Raw genomic sequence first — 17774 nt, forward strand, 5'->3', positions numbered from 1 at the left:
CTTTGGCCCTGGGGCGGGTGCACCCAGCATCGCCATGGCCTGGACTTGCCCCGCTGGCAAAGTAGTGCGGTGGGGCACTACATAGGGTAAGACAGAAGGAAGCAGAATGCTGCTCTGGGCCTGCTGCACGGCCTGGGGGTTACGTCAGCCAGATCCCACCTGGCTGACCTCATGTTCGGACCCCAGATCCGGCAGCTTGATAAAACACACGTGTGCATGTGTGCCCAAAATCCTGGGAGGAAGGGAAGGAGGAGAAGGGATTGCAGCATGACCATTTCCCACGGGGAACACTTACTCCTCTCTCTGTCTCTCTCTGGTGATCTCACAGGCTCTCTGCCCAAGTTTTAAAAATTCGAAAAAGTTTCTTTTTTTTCTTTTCTGTTTTTTAGGTTTTGCCATTGGGTGTGTACACTCAGAGAGAGGTAAAGAGAGAAATCACTCCCCAACAAGGACGGCCACACCATCATCCCTTCTTCTCTCAGGATTTTGGGCACACACACACACATGCACCCAGGGCGACTTTCAAGCCTCCGGGACTGGGACTCAAACCATGACTGGCCATATGGGAATCCAGTGCCTTAACCTCCACGCCATCCTCTGGCCCTCCAAAATTCAAAATTTTAAATAAATATAGGCCCTGCGCATGCACGGGCTGGCCTCGCTTCCCTTGCCCTGATCCTGCCCTATCACAGGTTTGTGAAATGGGCCGCAGACAGCCGCAGACCACTGGATCTACTGGAACCTCGGGAAGGAAGCGCTCCCGGGGACCGACAGAGAGGGACTGGGTACTCGAGAGCTGACACAACCTGCAGCCTCTTCGTCTGACATCCTTCCCAAGGGGTCAGCGCTTCTGTCCCTGACGTCAGTAACCAATGGCAAACAGCTGTTCTTCAAACACCCAAATATTTACTGAGCAAATACTGACATATTTGGCACAGAGCTGGGAACAGCAAGAAAAAGCTCCACCCCACACCCATCAGGCTCAGGAGGATGGTAGAATGTGCTGGAATAAACCCCCGACAAGCCTGTTCCTTCGCCTGGCTTATCCAGTTAGAAAGCCACCAACTCTGGGGGCCCAGGAAGCTGCTTCCAAGGCAGAAACTGTTCTATCGAGCTCTGCTCAGTCACCAGAGAGAAAGCAGGTTGGCCAGCCTCCGACTGTCCTCTGGGTGGGAAGGCCAGCTGCTTCCTGGCCCACATGTCCTCCGGGGAGCCAGCTTCCCCAGGTGGCACGAGGGTGCGAGGGCCGCAGGCAGGGCCAGCACTCCAGGCAGAGTGCAGGCAGCACAGTGGTGGAATTCACCAGTCTTCACTAGCGTGCAGTTCCCAGGCCCTGATTCCTTTAAAGAGGAAAAAGTCTTCACTACATTTTAGAGATATGAGGAACCCTCAGAAAGCTCATGGAAAATGTGCATTATGAAAAAACTGTGCATGGATTAAAAAAATTTTTTGCACCCAAATAAACTAGTATTTTAATTTCTTTTTTCCCCACAGAATTTTTGTTTTTGATGCCAGAGGTGAGAGAGAGCGAGCGAAAGCACACCACCACCACGGGGCCTGCTCACACCTCACGCGAGCCCTTCTCCTCCAGTTCTCCTTCCAGTCAGGACTGCAAATGCCCAGCATGCCTTTCCAGCCAACGGGGCCCAGAGTCAAACCCTGGTGGGCCATGTGGGCTTCAGCTCCTCCTGCACGGCACCTAACCACTGTGCCCCAGGGCAGTTCCCGCATAACGGCAGCACCCCACGCTGAGCAGTGGACGCGGAGGTAGGCCTCGTCCCTGCCCTGTTCCTCGTTCACTCCCGCTTCCTGTGCTCACCATGGCCTACGGCCTTAAAGCCTGAGCGTGGCCAGCTGGGCTGAAAGGCCAAGCGTGGTCCACTAGCCATGGATCTCACCCAGACGACTAACCCCCCTCGAACCCCCAGCGAAGGCATCTGAGCAGAGCAGGCACACGTGCAGGCCTGCTGTGTGGGAAATGGCCTTCGGGGCTGGGGTGATACGCCCCCCTCCACGTTCTGAACCAAATGCTAAAGGTCACCGGTGCAGCCACAGAGCTATCCCATGGGTACCCTCTTTTCCGATCTGTGAGTAGGTCCTCAGGGCTTCCTCTGCTCCCAGGTGCACAACCCATCTGCTGGGGGAGTACTGATTCTCCAGCTCCTGGAAGACAGACGCAAGGCTCCTAAGAGCCCCACTCCCAACACCGAGGGTGCCCATCCCTCCACATGCTGGGACGCTCCTCGCACCTTGAGAGTTCTCCCCAATATCCCCGGCAGCAAGGATGGTCTCAGCTTCCTCCAAGCCCCTCCAACTCCAAGGCTGGCAATCTGCCCCCTTTCCTCCCACTAGGTGCTTCAGGCAACACCAAAGATCTACAGTCTACAGGTGCACCAGGGCCAGCCGCACCTTTTACCAAGCGACAGTCTTAGAGGGAGACGAGTTCTCATGACTGCTCAGCTAAGGCCGTTGTGGGCGCCCCTCTTACAGTGGCTAAGGACACGGAAGGCTGGGCAGCCTGGGTGACTGTGGCAGGGATGGCCACACGGAGCTGATCTTCCCCATGGCGGGGGTGCAGCTCTGACTGCAGGGGGACACAGCAGTCACATGCATGGAGAAGACTTCAAGTCAGTGAGCAAATGCTGACTCTGATGGGGCCTGGGTCAGAGGGTGCTGAACGTCAGTCTAAGGGATTCAGACTGCACGCTGAAAGGGAAGGGAAGGGAAGAAGGGGCAAAGCCATTTCCATGGCAAATTTGAGGGGGCCTCATGGCAAGACGGCTGGGGGGTGGAGTGGGGTGGGAGTTGGGGGTACATGCCCTCCAGCCTCCATCCCTCATTGGCTGTTCTTTCCCGGGGGTTTCTCAGTCTCTGGTTCTGGCTGGGTAACCAGGCACATAGCCGCCGCTCAGGGTAAGAGAGAAAGTGCCTGAGTGGAGCAGAGCCAGACACTCGAATGTGGGCGCTCCTCCTCCAGCTGAACCGGGCTCTTGGCTGGAGGGTCCTGGGTCTGTAGGATGCCACCGTCTATGAAGGTGAAAATGCAGCAGGTTTCTGAGAGTATTGCAGGTCAGTGTGCGTGCACGCGCGTGTGTGAGTGTGTGTGCATGTATGTGTGTGAGTGTGCATGTATGTGTGTGAGTGTGTATGTATGTGTGTGTGTGTGTGTTGTGTGAGAGGGCTTGAGGGATTTCCTGTACGAGGGGCACCCACAACAGCCTTAGCTGTGCAGTCATGAGACCTCATCTCCCTCTAAGGCTGTCGCTTGGTAAAAGGTGCGGCTGGCCCTGGTGCACCTGTAGACTGTGGATCTTTGGTGTTATCTGAAGCACCTAGTGGGGAGGGAAATCCCAGGAAGTGTCCATAACTTTCATAGGATTCTCAGGTGAGTCCATGACCAGATAAAGAACCCCTGCCGACAGTGCAGGGAAACTACTGAGGAAATGATAATGGAATGAGGGTGAGAACAAGTGCCAGTTCCCGTCCGTGTGTTTTGCATGCGTCGTTCCTAACCCTCGCAGCAAACCTGCAGGAAATGCCAACCTTTCTGCAACCCGCAGCTTCTGCACACAAGCCCAGACCCGAATACGCTGGACAGCGTCGCAGTAAGGTCCCGAACTCCGTCCCTACCCTCCTGCGGGCCGACGGGTGCCAACACACCCAGGACTTCAACTTCTTTAGCCTTCAATCCAGGCTAACGAAATCTGCCTGTGACGAGAGGCGCACCAGGTCGGGGCCTGGCATACCGAGGCGCTCAAGGGCGCCCACAGGAGTGGTCTAGAGGGCTTCCAAACTTCCTTCTCAGGGTTCTCTCCCCGCCACCCGCCTACCTCTGCAGACATCTTCTTCCAGGAAGCCTCGCCTGCATCACCGGTAGACCCGTCCATTCCACCGTGTACTACTGAAAACGCTCGCGCCAGACCTTTTATACTCGGTGGGCGGGACGCGCTGGGCGGGCGGGGCGAGGCTCGGACCAGGCCCCGCCCAGGTGGCCCCGCCCACGCGACCCCGCCCACTGCCCGGATTTCCCGAGCCCGCCCAGTCCCCGCGCGCGCGTCCGGGATCCCTCCCGCGAGGGGAGGGGCTGCGAGCAAATCTCCCGCCAGCTCCGCAGCCGTGTGCCGATTGGCCACGCCGCGGTGATGCCGGCTCCTGATTGGCTAACGCACCGAAGGTAAAAGCGCCAGGCGCGGGAACCGGTGTTGAGTCTGCAGGGCAGCGACCGCTGAAGCTTCTACGATTTGTTAACTTCCCGGAGGCGCCATGAGCTGCATCAACCTGCCCACTGTGCTGCCCGGCTCTCCCAGCAAGACCCGGGGCCAGATCCAGGTGCGGAGGTCGGGGCGTGGCCGGGACCAAGTGGTTGTCAGGGCTGGGGCGTCTGTGCGGCTCAGCCCCGGAGTGACCTCTTCTTCTCTCCTAGGTGATTCTCGGGCCCATGTTCTCAGGAAAAAGGTAATGGCTTCGTGGGGTGTGGTGGGCCTCTTCCTCCCCAGGGACCCTGTCCCCGCGCGCCCCTCCGCAGCCTGAAGCTCATGTAGAGACTGCCTTGAGAGTCCTCCACTCAACGGAGCGGGGGTGGGGGTACTCCCCCGGAGAGGAGAAGGCGCCGGCACAGCTCAGTCCCCCAAGTCCTCTAGAAGGAGGTGTCTAGTCTTTGACACCGTGGGCCAGGCGGTGTCTGTTAGCTAGCCGGAGTGATAGAACCATTCCCTGAGCTGGTGCGCCCCCACTACCTCCCCCTCCTAACATTACCCAGCTCCAACCCCTTGCCCAGAAGGCAAGGCCCAAGGCTGAACTTCCCAGACCTAGAAACAAAGGCTTTAGACATCGCAAGAGAAGACTTTGTGACGTTAACTCAGAAAAACTGAACATCTCTGGCATGGGACACTTTGCAATCCCATCTGCAGGTCTCCTTTGCCACTGCCCACCCTCCCCACCGTATCTCTGAGAAACGTACCCCTCTACCCTGTCCTGGAACCACCTGAGGGCCATTCCTGACCACCCTCCCCACAGAGGACTCTGGCTTCCCACCCTGATTGTGGGTGTCATGTCCCCAGGCCCCACGGTGATCACAGACCGCACATGTGCACTCCCTCCATCTCCAGGCTTTGAACTCCCAGGCCCCGCCTTCCTCCCTGTTCCCAGGCCCCGCCCTTCTTCCCTGTTCCCAGGCTCTGCCTGCTGTCTTTGCCTCTTTGGGTGGGTCCCAGCCCCAGGGAGAGCCCAGCTCTGCAGATGGGACTCCCCTCCTGCTCTTGGGCTGTGTGCCTTAACTGACCCTCTTGCCCTGCAGCACGGAGCTGATGAGAAGGGTCCGTCGCTTCCAGATTGCCCAGTACAAGTGCCTGGTCATCAAGTATGCCAAAGACACTCGCTACTCCAGCAGCTTCTCCACACATGACCGGTCAGTCCCTCCCCTCCGCAGTCCCGTCCAGGGAACCTCACAAGACCTGGGACATCTTGTCAGGGTCGTTAGTGGGATGGTTGGCAGTGCCGCGGCCTGGCCTAGCGCAGTGCAAATTGCAAACTTCCCAGTGAGCTTAGCCTGGGGCTCCTCTCTTCACAGGACTCTTGACCCAGGGGTTCACTAGGGGTGATTTTGCCCCCCGAGTCCATTTAATATGTATGCAGGCAGTTTCAGTTGTCACAACTGGGGGGGAAGGGGACTGTCCTGCCTCTAATGGGCACCTGCACTCACTGGCACTCTCTGGAGAGAGACAGAGAGGGGGGGAATGTGAAAAAGCACCCCCCACAGGGGACAGCTACACCGCAGTCCCTCCTCCATTCTCCTCTTGGGATTTTGGGCATGCACATGCATGCACCTGGCATGTTTCCAAGCCTCTGGGTCCGGAACTCGAACTGTGTGATTGGCCATGTGGGATCCAGCCATCTTAAACTTCCACACCCACCACCTGGCTAGCTGTTTTTTCATTTTTCTAGAAGGTGCATGTGTTTGGCAGAGAGAAATAGGGAGAAAAGAAAGCACCCCCACAGGTCATGAAAAGAAAGCACACCACAGTCCCCTCTCGTCCACCTCTCTCCTTCCAGGACCTTGGGCAATCTGCACACGTGCCCCACGTGTTTCACAGACCGCTGGGTCTGGGGCTTGAATCGCGCAGATGGGTTCTGGCTGCCTTAACTGCCGGGGCATGGAGTCAGCCCTGAGTAACTGGCTTTCTCTTGCACCCTGTCCCATAGGCTCGGGCGTCTCCCAGCTCGGCCGACCAAGGTGGAGCCCTTCCCTGGGGCACTCTGGTTTCCAGTCTCCGATCTCCTGGGCTCTGGTCTTGCTCACACTTTCTCTTCGCAGGAACACCATGGAGGCGCTGCCGGCCTGCCTGCTCCGGGACGTGGCCCAGGAGGCCCTTGGTGTGGCTGTCATCGGCATCGATGAGGGGCAGTTTGTAAGTCAGCTCGTCCGAGCATCCCTTCCCCTGAGGTCTCTCTTGTCCTCCCTTTCCCCTGCTGGCTGGGGGTTAGCATTTCTACCTTCCATCTTTCAGTAAAGTAACAAGGTTGGGCCAGCTGATGGCGTGGGAGTTAAGGTGGCTGGATCCCACACAGCCAACTGCATGGTTCTAGTCCTAGCCTGTGGCTTGAAAGACACACAGAGCATGTGCGTGTCTCCCCAAGATCCCGAAGGAGAAATAGAGAAGGATTGCCTTGTGACCATCTCCCATGGGGGTGCTTTCTCACTCCCCCCCACCTCTGTCTCTCTCGCACATGCCCTCTAGCAAATTTTAAAAAAAGTAAAGTAACAAGCTTTAACTATTGTCTGAGTACCTTTGACTTCTTGCTAATTTATGGTTATTTTCACATAGGATTTTACCCTTTTTTAGAAGAGAAATTCTACAGTTAACAAAAATTTTGATTTCTTAATCAACACTGATTTCTCAATCTGCACCATTGTGCAGGGAATCTTTGTTTTTTGTTTTGTTTTAGTTTTAGAATTTTTTTTAGCTTTATTTATTTTAATTTGACCAGAGAGGGACAGAGTGGCAGGGGGAAAGTGAGAAAGCAAGCTGCCAGATCCAGGACTCGAACCGCGGTCATGTGGGAGTCCAGCACCTTTAACCACCATGCCACCTGCTGGCCCCTTGTTTTGGTTTTAAGTCTACTCGGAAGGGACTTCTTTTACTTTTTTTTTTTTAGGTTTGTACCATAGAGCACGTGTGCTCCCTGGAGAGAGAGGCAGTGAGAGGGAAAGTGAGAAGTCACTTCCCAGGGAGCATGGCCACCGCCACAACTCCTTCTTCCCCACCGGCCCCACTTTTTTTGTGTTTTATTTGTTTCACTACCCAATAGGCTTAGTCTAGAAAAGGTTATGAATACAGAAGGAAAAAGAAAATCCAGGATTTTGCCACTAGCTAGAGAGCACCTCGGACACACCAGAACTGGCAGTTTGGGTTGATTTATTGCAGGGAGAACAGCACTATGGGACCACAGGTCATCAGTGGGAGCGGATCAGGAAGGGCTTGTAGGACCCAGCCCCCTGGTGGTTGTTCTGGGGAGGGCTTAAGAGACCGGCTTTGCTCTGGTTGGGAGGTCTCGGCAAGGTGGTGTGCGGTGGCATCCTAAACCTTCCCTGCAGGGAGGGAAGCCTAGAACCAGGCGCAGGAGCCCGAACTAGTGAAGCAGGGGTGTTAAGTAGTGGGCGGGGGGTGAGGAAGCCCATGTTTTGTCTGTGTTCACACATGATCACGGGGGCCTCATCTTCATCTTGACTTGTCATGTCCGGGAACAGCCTTGCCCGGGGTCCGTGTTCTGTGACACGGGCTGCGCTCAGCCAGTGCCAGGCCAGCTCCACTGCTGGGGCTGCTCTTCCCTCTCTCACCATCCGACAGCACGAACGTGATGGCTCCGTCCTCCTAACCCCGACAGGTGCAGCCATCTCGTCGGCTGGGCTCATGTCGCATGATGTGACCATTTGTCCATGTCTGCAGATTCTCATCCTTTCAAACACGTGGTGTCTCGGGCCCCTCGCAGGTGACCTGTAAAGGCCGTGAGCCGCAGACACCGGGCAGCCTACCTGATTGGGGTCTGTCCCCTGGGCAGGGGTGCCGGGCCAAGGGGCCGACCTCGCTCTTCCACTCTCCGAGTCTTTCATTTCCTACCCATAGCAGCAGCATCTGGGCGCTGGGGCTGCAAAGCTGAGCTCTGCTCAGCTTAGACTCGGTGAGGGAGAGAAGTGCAGAGCTGAGGTGAGGGCAACCAGTGTGGGACTGAAAGGGCCTGAGGCAGGAATTGCTGGCCGGAGCAGAGGAGAGGTGCAGGCGGCTGGCCCGGCATTGCGGGCAGGCGGGGGACTGGGATCGGGACAGGAGTTGTGGAAGGGTATCCTGATCCCAGGGAAGAGAAGATGTGGAGAGCAGAGGGCAGCACGAATCAGCTAGGCCTTTGTAGAAATCCTCGGGAGACAGGATGGCGTGGCTGGGGTGATAGGTTGCATGTGTGAGCACGCACACACTTGCGCACACATACACGCACACGCTTGCGCACACACAGGCTGCATTCTCTCTGTTTTTTAATTGCCAGAGGGTGCATTCTTTCACCACAGAGAAGGAGAGAAAGCACCCTCCAGTGGGACATGGTCAACTGTGGAGAGCCGGCCATGCTGAATAAACATGGCGACCTTCGACAAATGAAGCTTGCTAACGGCGTCTGTTCAGCATGGCCGGCTCTCCACAGTCCCCCGCAATCCCTTCTCCGTCCCTCCACCCTGTCGGGACTCTGGGCACATGTGCACAGGCATCTGATGTCTAACTGCTGGGACTGGGAGTCGACCTGCAGTCAGCCATGTGGGACCCGGCTCCCTTAGCCCCAGGCCCTGGGCCCCAGCCCCTGGGCCAGCTCTGTCTCTCTTTCCTTCCTAATGCGTTGGTTTCCAGGATTTCCAAGTTTATTGACTACTTGTATTAATTTTTCCTTTTGTAAATTGCCTTTTTAGGGCTTCCACCCGTTTTTGTCTCTTTCTATTTTTCTTTTTCCAGAGGAGGGCAAAGAGCTGGCGCCCCACCACGTTCCGTAAATACCCCTCTGCCTTTTACTTGCCTTTGAATTTTTCCCTTCGGCCTTAGACCATTTGATTTGCATTTTGCTTTGTCACCTCCTTTCTCTCACCTTTCATGGCCTGAGTCTAGGCTCTGGTGCCAGCAGGGGTCAGTGCCAGGTTGTAGAGGCCCTGGGCTGAGCCAGAACTTCTTCCCCTGTGCCATGTGCCAGCCTGGCCTTGGCAAGGTGAGGAAGACGAAGTGCGCTCCCCAAGCTCCCCAGGGCTTCTGCGTCCCTCACCCAAACCTGCTCTGACGTGCCTGCAAGCCACCCTGCGGTGGGGAGGTGGCAGGTGGGCTCAGGGGCGGACGTCGCCCCGGGCCCCTTTGCTTTGCTTCGTGCATACCACTGTGATTATTTCTGAGAAAGCCCTACTTTGCCAAGTGCCTCTTCCTTTTTTCTTTTCTTTTCTTTTCTTTTCTTTTCTTTTCTTTTCTTTTCTTTTCTTTTTTCTTTTCTTTTCTTTCTTTTCTTTTTCTTCCTTTCTTTTTTGCAGAGCACATGTACTTGCCAGAGAGGGAGAAAGAAGCACCCCGGCCCCAAGGGGAGTGGTCACACTATAATCCCTTTTCCACCTCCTCGCACATGTGCCAGCAATGTTTTCTAAGCCACCAAGGCCAGGATTCGAACTGTGGGGCCAGCCATGTGGGGTCAACTGCCTTAACACCAGAACAGAGCTGGCCCTGGGCAGCCCCTTTACCGACAAGCCCCGACTGCTCAGGAACCTGTTGGGCCTGGGGGTCTGCCTGGGAGAGGCTGCTTTTACCCTCTGAACAGGGGAGGGAGAACTGAGAGGCATGCTCTGCTTGTGAGGTTGGGGGGGCAGTGAGCGGGGCACTGATGACCTCGCTCGGCCCTGAAGCGCAGTGAGGAAGAGTCTGCTCGGGGCTCTGTCCTCATGGGGGCCAAGGTGCAGATTCCCAACCGGGTGGATTTGCTCCCCGGTCCCTACCCAGCGGGCATGTACACGTGAGGAGCCCTTCAGAGAGGAGGGGAAGGCTGTGGCTGGACAGGGCAGTCCCACTGAAGCTGCGGGCTTCCTTCCCCTGGAGGCCTGGCCAGTCTGCAGAGCGCCTCCATACGTGGCCTTGGCCACATGGTTTGAATTCGACCCACTCAAATCGCTCTTGGGTGGCAGGCCACTGTCACAGCCCTCAGCTGGCTAAACTTCACATCCCAGTGACCCCGGGTCTCAGCAAGGTGGGCCCGGGCCCCAGTGGCGTGGCGAGAGACCCTTTGCCAAAGATGAGAATGTCCCCATCTCACCCAACCCAAAGGTCACTCGACCTATGACCACCATCACCGAGGCAAACTGACCAGTGCACCAGAGGACGTACCAGTCTCTCCCTGGGCCACTTACGGAGGGAATCGCAGGCCTGTGTCAGGGCACATCCTGCCACCATGCCAGAGATGGCCATGCAACCCATGCCCTGGCTCACAGCATTACACGGTATTAGAGACAGGTTCTGGGGGCCAGTAGGTGGAGTGATGGTTAAGGGTCTGGATCCTACATGGCCAACTCCATGGTTCAAGTCCTGGACCTGCCAGCTTGATACAACAGGCTGGATGCGAGCGCGTGCTCCAAATTCTGAGACAAGGAGAAGGGATTACAGAGTGGCCATCCCCCGGGGATGATTTCTCATTTTCCCTCTGTCTCTCTCTGGTGAGCTCACATACCCTATGGCAGAAACCTTAAAAATAATAAGAAAAGACAGGTTCAGGGCCAGCTGGTGGTGTGGCTAAAGCAGTTGGATCCTACATGGCCAACCTCATGGTTCGAGTCCTGAACCCAGTGGCCTGAAAAACTTGCATACCCCAAACCCATAAGGAGGGGGGTGGAGGAGGTGTTGCGGCATGGCCCTTCCCCGTGGTGGGTGCTTTCTCACTCGCTTTCCAACCCCCTGCCCCCTGAGCGAACGCGTCTTCTGGCAAAAAAAAGACGAAGTTAGAGATCCGAAGTGGTTGCCAAGGTCACCAGCTAACAGGTGCCTGTGTTGGCAGCCCCCGGGCAGCAGCCTGCCACTAGGTCCTGGGGGGGCGGGAGAGACAGGTTCTGGGGGCCAGTAGGTGGAGTGATGGTTAAGGGTCTGGATCCTACATGGCCAACTCCATGGTTCAAGTCCTGGACCTGCCAGCTTGATACAACAGGCTGGATGCGAGCGCGTGCTCCAAATTCTGAGACAAGGAGAAGGGATTACAGAGTGGCCATCCCCCGGGGATGATTTCTCATTTTCCCTCTGTCTCTCTCTGGTGAGCTCACATACCCTATGGCAGAAACCTTAAAAATAATAAGAAAAGACAGGTTCAGGGCCAGCTGGTGGTGTGGCTAAAGCAGTTGGATCCTACATGGCCAACCTCATGGTTCGAGTCCTGAACCCAGTGGCCTGAAAAACTTGCATACCCCAAACCCATAAGGAGGGGGGTGGAGGAGGTGTTGCGGCATGGCCCTTCCCCGTGGTGGGTGCTTTCTCACTCGCTTTCCAACCCCCTGCCCCCTGAGCGAACGCGTCTTCTGGCAAAAAAAAGACGAAGTTAGAGATCCGAAGTGGTTGCCAAGGTCACCAGCTAACAGGTGCCTGTGTTGGCAGCCCCCGGGCAGCAGCCTGCCACTAGGTCCTGGGGAGCCGGGAGCGTGTGCACACGGACATCAGGATCCAACCCAGGCCTCAGGAGCCCCCTGGGAGCCTTGAGCCACTTTGATTTTATGCTCCAGGCTGCCTCGAGTGGCCACGTTGTCGGACCGGGAAGCTGCCCCTCAGGGTGGGTGCTTACTCTTCCTCCCTGACCCTCTTCAGTTCCCCGACATCGTGGAGTTCTGCGAGACCATGGCCAACGCCGGCAAGACAGTGATCGTGGCCGCGCTGGACGGGACCTTCCAGAGGAAGGTAAGGCTCTGGTCCAGGCCTCGGGGTGGGCTCTGGGAGGCAGGCAGAGCCTGGCAGCGGTGCAGGGCACTGTGCGGAGACGGTCAGCCCAGCGCATCTCCTGTCTCAGTGCAGCACCCGTAGATGACGGGCTTGGGTGCTAAGGGGCGTGGCCAAGCTGCTCAGACCCAGCCTGCCTGGGCATGAGTCTGTCCAGGTTCAGTGCCATCTGCTGCTGTCAGGGGCTTTCAATTGGTAAGGGGCAGAGCAGGTCATGGTGCCCTGGGGGGAGCAAGGTCAAGGCCATTTTCCTGACTTCAGAGGGTGTGGAAGGAAGTCCCTGGGAGGCGGCTGAGTGCACCTGCTGTCTTCCTGTGGATGCAGGCTTTCGGGACCATCCTGAACCTGGTGCCCCTCGCCGAGAGTGTGGTGAAGCTGACAGCCGTGTGCATGGAGTGCTTCCGGGAGGCGGCCTACACCAAGCGGCTGGGCACGGAGAAGGAGGTAGCCCCACCTGCTCTCTCCCAGGGGTGGGCAGATGCGGGTGGCAGCCGGACCTGAGTTTTGGCCCTTCACCCCCGCACAGGTCGAGGTGATTGGTGGAGCCGACAAGTACCACTCTGTGTGCCGCCTCTGCTACTTTAAGAAGCCGTCGGGCCAGCCTGCTGGGCTGGACAACAAGGAGAACTGCCCAGTGCTGGGCAAGCCGGGGGAGGCCACGGCTGCCCGGAAGCTCTTTGCCCCTCATCAGATCCTGCAGTGCAACCCTGCCCACTGAGGGCCTGCAGCCCCTCGCCTCTCCTGCTGCTGCCCCCTAGCGGACGCCATCCGCCCTGCTCACCGTGTGGTCTTTGCAGAGGAGGAAGTCGGGATGGACACCCTGAGCAGAGCCAGTCTGCCTTTGGGGCTGGTCTCCACACCCTCCCTCCTCACAGCTCCCCTCCAGGTGCTGGGAGGCCCACCAGGCTGGAGCTGTTCCTGCAGTGGCTTCTGGTCTGGCCATGTGCCGACCCCTCCACCTTTGGGGTGAGGGACAGAGCCGCAGGCTGTTGTGACATCATGCTGCCGCTCCTTCCCCTTTTGTGGCTTTTACTGTTGAGTTTCTGTTCTCCCAGGAGGTGCCAGGACCCTGGGAGGCGGCTGCTGGGGACAGGCACCCCTCTCCAAGGACAGCCTGGACTCAGTCCTCCTCCGTCGGGCTAAAAGCCCATCCTACGCACCTCGGCTGGTGGTTTTCTCCAGAATGACCACATCTTCCCCTGGGGGGCAGGCTCCAGGAGCCAGCTCCCAAAGTAGGGGCTGCATCTCCAGCTGTGAAGGATGACTCACATTAAAGTTGACTTGGTAAGGCACTTCTCTTCTTGACTCGGGGTTCCCCGTCTCCCCGTAGACAGCTGATGTGCTCTGGTTGGGGGTTTCTCCAGATCTTTCAGTAGTGCTGCTGCGCTCTTAACCACAACGTTTTTAACTGGGAAGTGAGCGTGGGTCCTGTCCGAAGAGGAAGGTCCTCCTGCCTCTGTCTGAGCTGGTTTCAGGACAAAAATGGGAGAGAGAGGCTGAGCCAGCTTGAACGACAAGCTGCTGTGGGCCCTGCGGCCAGGGCTGGGTCAGGTTTTGTTTGTGAAACAGACACTTGATGGTTCGGAGCCAGGGAGACACAGCTGAGCCGTGCCGTGGACGATGGATGCTTGGAGGCGAGACTTCTGGCAGGGTGTGGGTGCTCCGACTGGGTGCCCTAGCACGGGCAGGGCGTGTTCCAGGCCAGCCTCTGTCCCCTCTGTCATGTCCCCATTTGCTAGTGATTCTCCAAACTCTGGCTGTGAGGGCGACAGTACTGAGACTTGGAGGCCACGGGGCCTGGGAGGGGAGCCCCGGTCCTTTGTGCCTGGGATCTCAAAACTACCAGGGCCTCGTCCCTGTCCCCACTCAGAAGGGAAAGCTGGGAGTGGCTGTGGGCCTGTCCCAGGAGGTCAGGTGCTGAGCCTTCACCTAGAGTCAAGGAGGACCCCAGCAAGGGCTGGAGCTTCTGAGGGAGGCTCCCAGGCGCCCCCTACCCGACTGTAGGAAGGAGTAGCAGGAGCCTGGCGAGGCGTCTTGTTTACAAGCTGAGCACAGCTGCTATTTTAAGGCGCTGATGGAATGAACGTGAGGAATGAGACCCCGGCATACCCGCCACTTGGTTCAGAGTGAACCAGCCCCAGAGTGGCCTCTGCCCGCCTCCCCTTCGGCCGTGGCCCAGCCATGACAGCAGACCACCGATGAGAAAAATGTTTATTCCATCTCCAAACCATCTAACGTCCCCAAGGCTTCTGAATACATTTGAAAGTGTGGGGCACCCCTCTTAAGCAACAGTAGCAGAATATTTACATAAAGCTGGGTGTTTTCAGTCAGGCAAAGCCCCCCCTTGCTGCCAGGGGGTGGGGGCAGGACGTGTCCATCCCTCTGCCCTGGGGAGGGCACCAGCCTGCCCTGGCTGTCAGCCCAGAGGGCCCCGGCACAGGGTGGCAACCCCAGACACTGCTGCAGTGAGGCGGGGGCTGCGGCCTGCCGGGCGCTAACGAACCTGAGTGAGAGGCAGGGAGCCTGGGCCAGCACCAGCCGGGGGATAGGCGTGAGGCTCCCCGGCCTTGTCTTTGGCAGAGAACCCAAATACTTGCGGCCACCACAGCCCTGGGCTGGGGCCAAGAAGCGAAGGCACTTGTCAGGACGGCACGTGGGCCCCCCGCAGCTGCTCCGGGTGAGGGCAGGGTCCCTAAAAGCAGAAAAAACAGGTCTAGCTAAAACCGTTTTCTAAAAAATGCCCTTGAGTGAGTGGTAGCTGAAGCCCCTCTGGGCACAGGCACTATGAGAAGAGTCCAGGGTGGAAGGGGCCCCGGGGCCTCTGACCCCCTTGCTATGCACAGCGGCCGAGGACTCAGTACACAGGGGGCGGCTGGTAGCCCTCGGTGGTCTCTGCATTCTGGGTGAAGGGCGGCTGCTGGTAGTTGTCCACGGAGGCACCCGGGTAGGAGGCGTAGGCTGTGCCGGGGTCCGGAGTGGGGTCCACGTAGTTCTGGATGAAGTCGTCCACTCCGGCCTTGTAGCGCTGGTAGGCCAGGGAGGCCAGCACGCCCTGAAAACAGCCCAGGTCTGAGCCAAGGGCGGGCAGAGGTGCGGGGGAGGTTCACTGCCCGCCTCCCCGGCCCACCTACCCAGGAGAAGATGGAGAAGAAGCTGAAGGTGATGGCTGCCCGGGCGGAGTCGGCACCCACCAGCACGTCGTGGGGCTTGGTGGCTGCCCACTGGTTGGTCACGAAGCAGAAGCCGACGAACCACAGGAAGGTCCAGAGAGCTGGGGAGACCGGGAGGGGGAGCGGAGTCGGGCTGTGTAAGGAGCCGCAGGGAGGGCTGCAGAGGCCGACAGTGAAGACCAAGTCCTTGGCCCAGCTGCAGATCCGATGCCCACATAAGCTGCCTGCACCCGTGGGCTTCAGCCATAGGCAGTGATCCTCACGTGCCACGCTGGGGTGCCAAGAGGACAAGGTAAAGCCTGCCTGCTGGCTTCCGTCCTCAGGCCCAGGCCCAGACTCTAGAGCTAATGCCCCCTCCCTCCACCTCCCAAGCCCCAGCGGAGGTGCCACGGCGGTACCTGAGAAGAGCAGGTCGCCGATGACCAGGTACTTGCGGTCGGTGGCGTTGCTGATCTGGGGGAAGTACACATCAACCACCAAGAAGAAGGCGGAGGCCAGGAAGGCCAGCACCCCGATGGCACTGCCGTAGCGGCAGGCATCTTCGTTGTGGTTGAACACACAGAGGTTTATCTGGGTCTCGTGGGTGTTGATGTAGCCCTCGCCAAGGATGCAGGAGAACACGATCAGGGCGAAGACCTGCAGGGGATGGGGCAGAGTAGGGGAGGGCTGGAGCCTTGGACATGCCCCCGGGGGCGTGCATGGCAGGGACTCCTGGGACCCAGGACGGGACCTTTTTGTTTCTGTGAGAGATTTTTGCTATAGGGCATGGGCACTCACCAGAGACAGACAGAAAGCGAGAAATCACCCCCCGGGGGATGGCCACGCTACGATCCCTCCATTCTCCTCTCGCGATCTTGGGCATGCACGCACATTTGTCTGGCATCTACATGTAAGTCCGAGCAACGTAACCATCACACCGTCTGCTGGTCCCAGGACAGGGCCCTCATGGGGCACAGCACGTCCTGGTGCCCCATCTGTGGGCACTGCATCAACCCACCATTGCAAGGGGCAGCCTGGGCGGGGTGGACACGGATGGCCTGGGAGGCCCTGCCCCTGTCCCAGCTCCTTGACTGCATGAACCAATGCAGGGTAATACCCCACTCCTTGCCACTTTGAATATCTTTTCTTTTTAAAGTTATTTTGCCATAGGGCACATGCCCACACCAGAGAGAAAGACAGAGAGGGAAAGTGAGAAATCACCCACAGGGGTGATGGCCATGCCGCAATCCCTTCTCCAATCTTAGAATTTTGGACACGCATGCACACAAGCCAGGTCCGGGACTTGAACTGCAGTCACCCACATGGAAATTCAGTGCCTCAACTACCATGCTACCCAAATGTGTTTTCAACAAGGAAATCCAGGCTAAAGGCCCCCCTGACCCCCTCCCCATCACCCTACACCTGAGTCACCCTACAGGGCCCAAACAGAACGCTCCACCTCTTGGGAAAGCCAAGCTGTACCCCTGGTGCCCCCCTCAGAGCCCCCGCCAGCTCTCCCTAGTCCAGGATGGACTCCCCAATTTGGCCAGCTTTCTTCCCACGAGCATTTCCCACTCCGGGCATCCTGGTCCCTTCCTTCTAAAGGAGCCTGACTGACTCCCACACAGCAGGTCCAACCTTCCCGGGGCGCTGCAGGTTGCCCGACCCTCAGGCCTGCGGACCCAGTTCTGCACTCAGACCCCTTGAGCATCCACCACAGGGGTGAGGGTTCAACAGCTCAAACTCCCCTAGGGACACCGGCCCCTGGGAATAGCACCATGTCACTTCACCTCCTCCTGAAGCCCCAGGCTACTGTACATGGCCACCCCACCCCATGCAACCAGTGGGCACCTACTCCCTCTCGGGGAGCCCAGGCTTCTCCCCAGCCCTGCTGGTCCTCTCAATAGGGCTCTGGGGCTGGCAGTCACAAGCCCCACCCCCGGCTGCAGACGAAGCCGGAACTGGAACTGGAGCTCCGGGATGCTGGGAGCCCTGTGCGCCCGAGTCCTGGCACTGCCATCCCAGCCCACAAGGCACCTGTTCCTTGGGCAGAGCCCAGGACAGAGGGGTTCGACCCCGCGCAGGCTGGGAGGGGACGTGGGTGCCCTGGAGCAGCCCAGTAGGCTGCAGCCCCAGGCGGGAACCCGGCACCGCAGGCGCACCCCTCTCCCCGCCCACTCAACAGCCCCTGCTCTGGCTCAGGCGCGGCTGTCCAAGGGTATGGACCCCCACACACCCTTCCCCCGCGCCCCCATCCCGGCGTGGAGGGCTGCCCAGCTTATGGGGAAAGGTACATCCTGGCGTCCCGTGGTCTTGGGTGGGGAAGCAGACCACGGCCGGCTCCTCTGGGGAAAGGAGATCCTGAAAGATTCAGGGCGCCAGGCCACCCAACGGCCCCGTGGTTTCGGAAAGCCCCTTCCCGGTAATCCCCCAAGCTGGGAGTCGCGGCGTACGGGCCACCTGTCCTGGAGCTGCCCCAAGCTCCTCCCACTGCCAGCAGCCGACGGGCCCGCTCCCCGCGGCGCCTCCGGGACACCCCGCACCGGGGCGGCGACGCCGGGACGAGAGGGGGAGGGTGGGGGACTTGGGACCGAGGAGTGGGGAAGGTGGGGGGCCTGGAGTGGGCCAGGTGGGGGCTGTAGGACAG

General features: G+C 58.5%; 4 protein-coding genes and 1 long non-coding RNA gene across 6 annotated transcripts in view; 2 read left to right on the plus strand and 3 right to left on the minus strand.

Annotated features, from left to right (window-relative positions):
* AFMID (arylformamidase) overlaps positions 1 to 3919 on the minus strand; it is an 18141-nt gene extending 14222 nt beyond the window's left edge. The window contains exons 1-2 of one of the 2 annotated variants that reach the window (XM_006145710.3): positions 3831 to 3919; positions 2073 to 2163 (exon numbers count right to left, since the gene is read on the minus strand). In XM_006145710.3, coding sequence (XP_006145772.1) covers positions 2073 to 2163; positions 3831 to 3887 — 148 coding nt within the window. In that variant the 5' untranslated portion in view covers positions 3888 to 3919. Of the gene's footprint in view, positions 1 to 1128; positions 1460 to 2072; positions 2164 to 3830 lie in introns of those variants that run through there. The other variant, XM_027770761.1, reaches the window with a different exon arrangement.
* LOC114007335 (uncharacterized) lies at positions 557 to 3824 on the plus strand. Its single transcript, XR_003548961.1, has 4 exons — positions 557 to 1142; positions 1495 to 1767; positions 2353 to 3069; positions 3258 to 3824. It is a non-coding gene; the product is annotated as an uncharacterized LOC114007335 (long non-coding RNA).
* Positions 3920 to 4053: 134 nt separating the features above from the next.
* Positions 4054 to 13270, plus strand: TK1 (thymidine kinase 1). The gene is made up of 7 exons (XM_006145711.3): positions 4054 to 4329; positions 4424 to 4455; positions 5297 to 5407; positions 6314 to 6407; positions 11850 to 11939; positions 12303 to 12422; positions 12505 to 13270. The coding sequence occupies exons 1-7, from the start codon at positions 4264 to 4266 to the stop codon at positions 12694 to 12696; spliced, it is 705 nt and encodes a 234-aa protein (XP_006145773.1). The 5' UTR covers positions 4054 to 4263; the 3' UTR covers positions 12697 to 13270.
* A 902-nt stretch (positions 13271 to 14172) lies between these two features.
* Positions 14173 to 15784, minus strand: SYNGR2 (synaptogyrin 2; the record flags this gene model as incomplete). The annotated part of the gene is given in 3 exon segments (XM_014586748.1): positions 14173 to 15030; positions 15110 to 15249; positions 15547 to 15784. Coding segments are annotated over 3 exon segments (576 nt in total), but the record flags the coding sequence as incomplete, so codon positions are not given.
* A 275-nt stretch (positions 15785 to 16059) lies between these two features.
* The window catches only part of TMC8 (transmembrane channel like 8), a gene marked incomplete at its 5' end in the record, with an annotated part of 25916 nt that continues 24201 nt past the window's right edge, over positions 16060 to 17774 (minus strand). The window contains 2 exons of the mRNA XM_027770809.1: positions 16060 to 16161; positions 17619 to 17763. Of these exons, the coding sequence (XP_027626610.1) occupies positions 16060 to 16161; positions 17619 to 17763 (247 nt within the window). The remainder of the gene's footprint in view (positions 16162 to 17618; positions 17764 to 17774) is intronic.

The sequence above is a fragment of the Tupaia chinensis genome, unplaced genomic scaffold (genome assembly GCF_000334495.1).
Source record: "Tupaia chinensis unplaced genomic scaffold, TupChi_1.0 Scaffold000159_1, whole genome shotgun sequence".
NCBI lineage: Eukaryota > Metazoa > Chordata > Mammalia > Scandentia > Tupaiidae > Tupaia > Tupaia belangeri.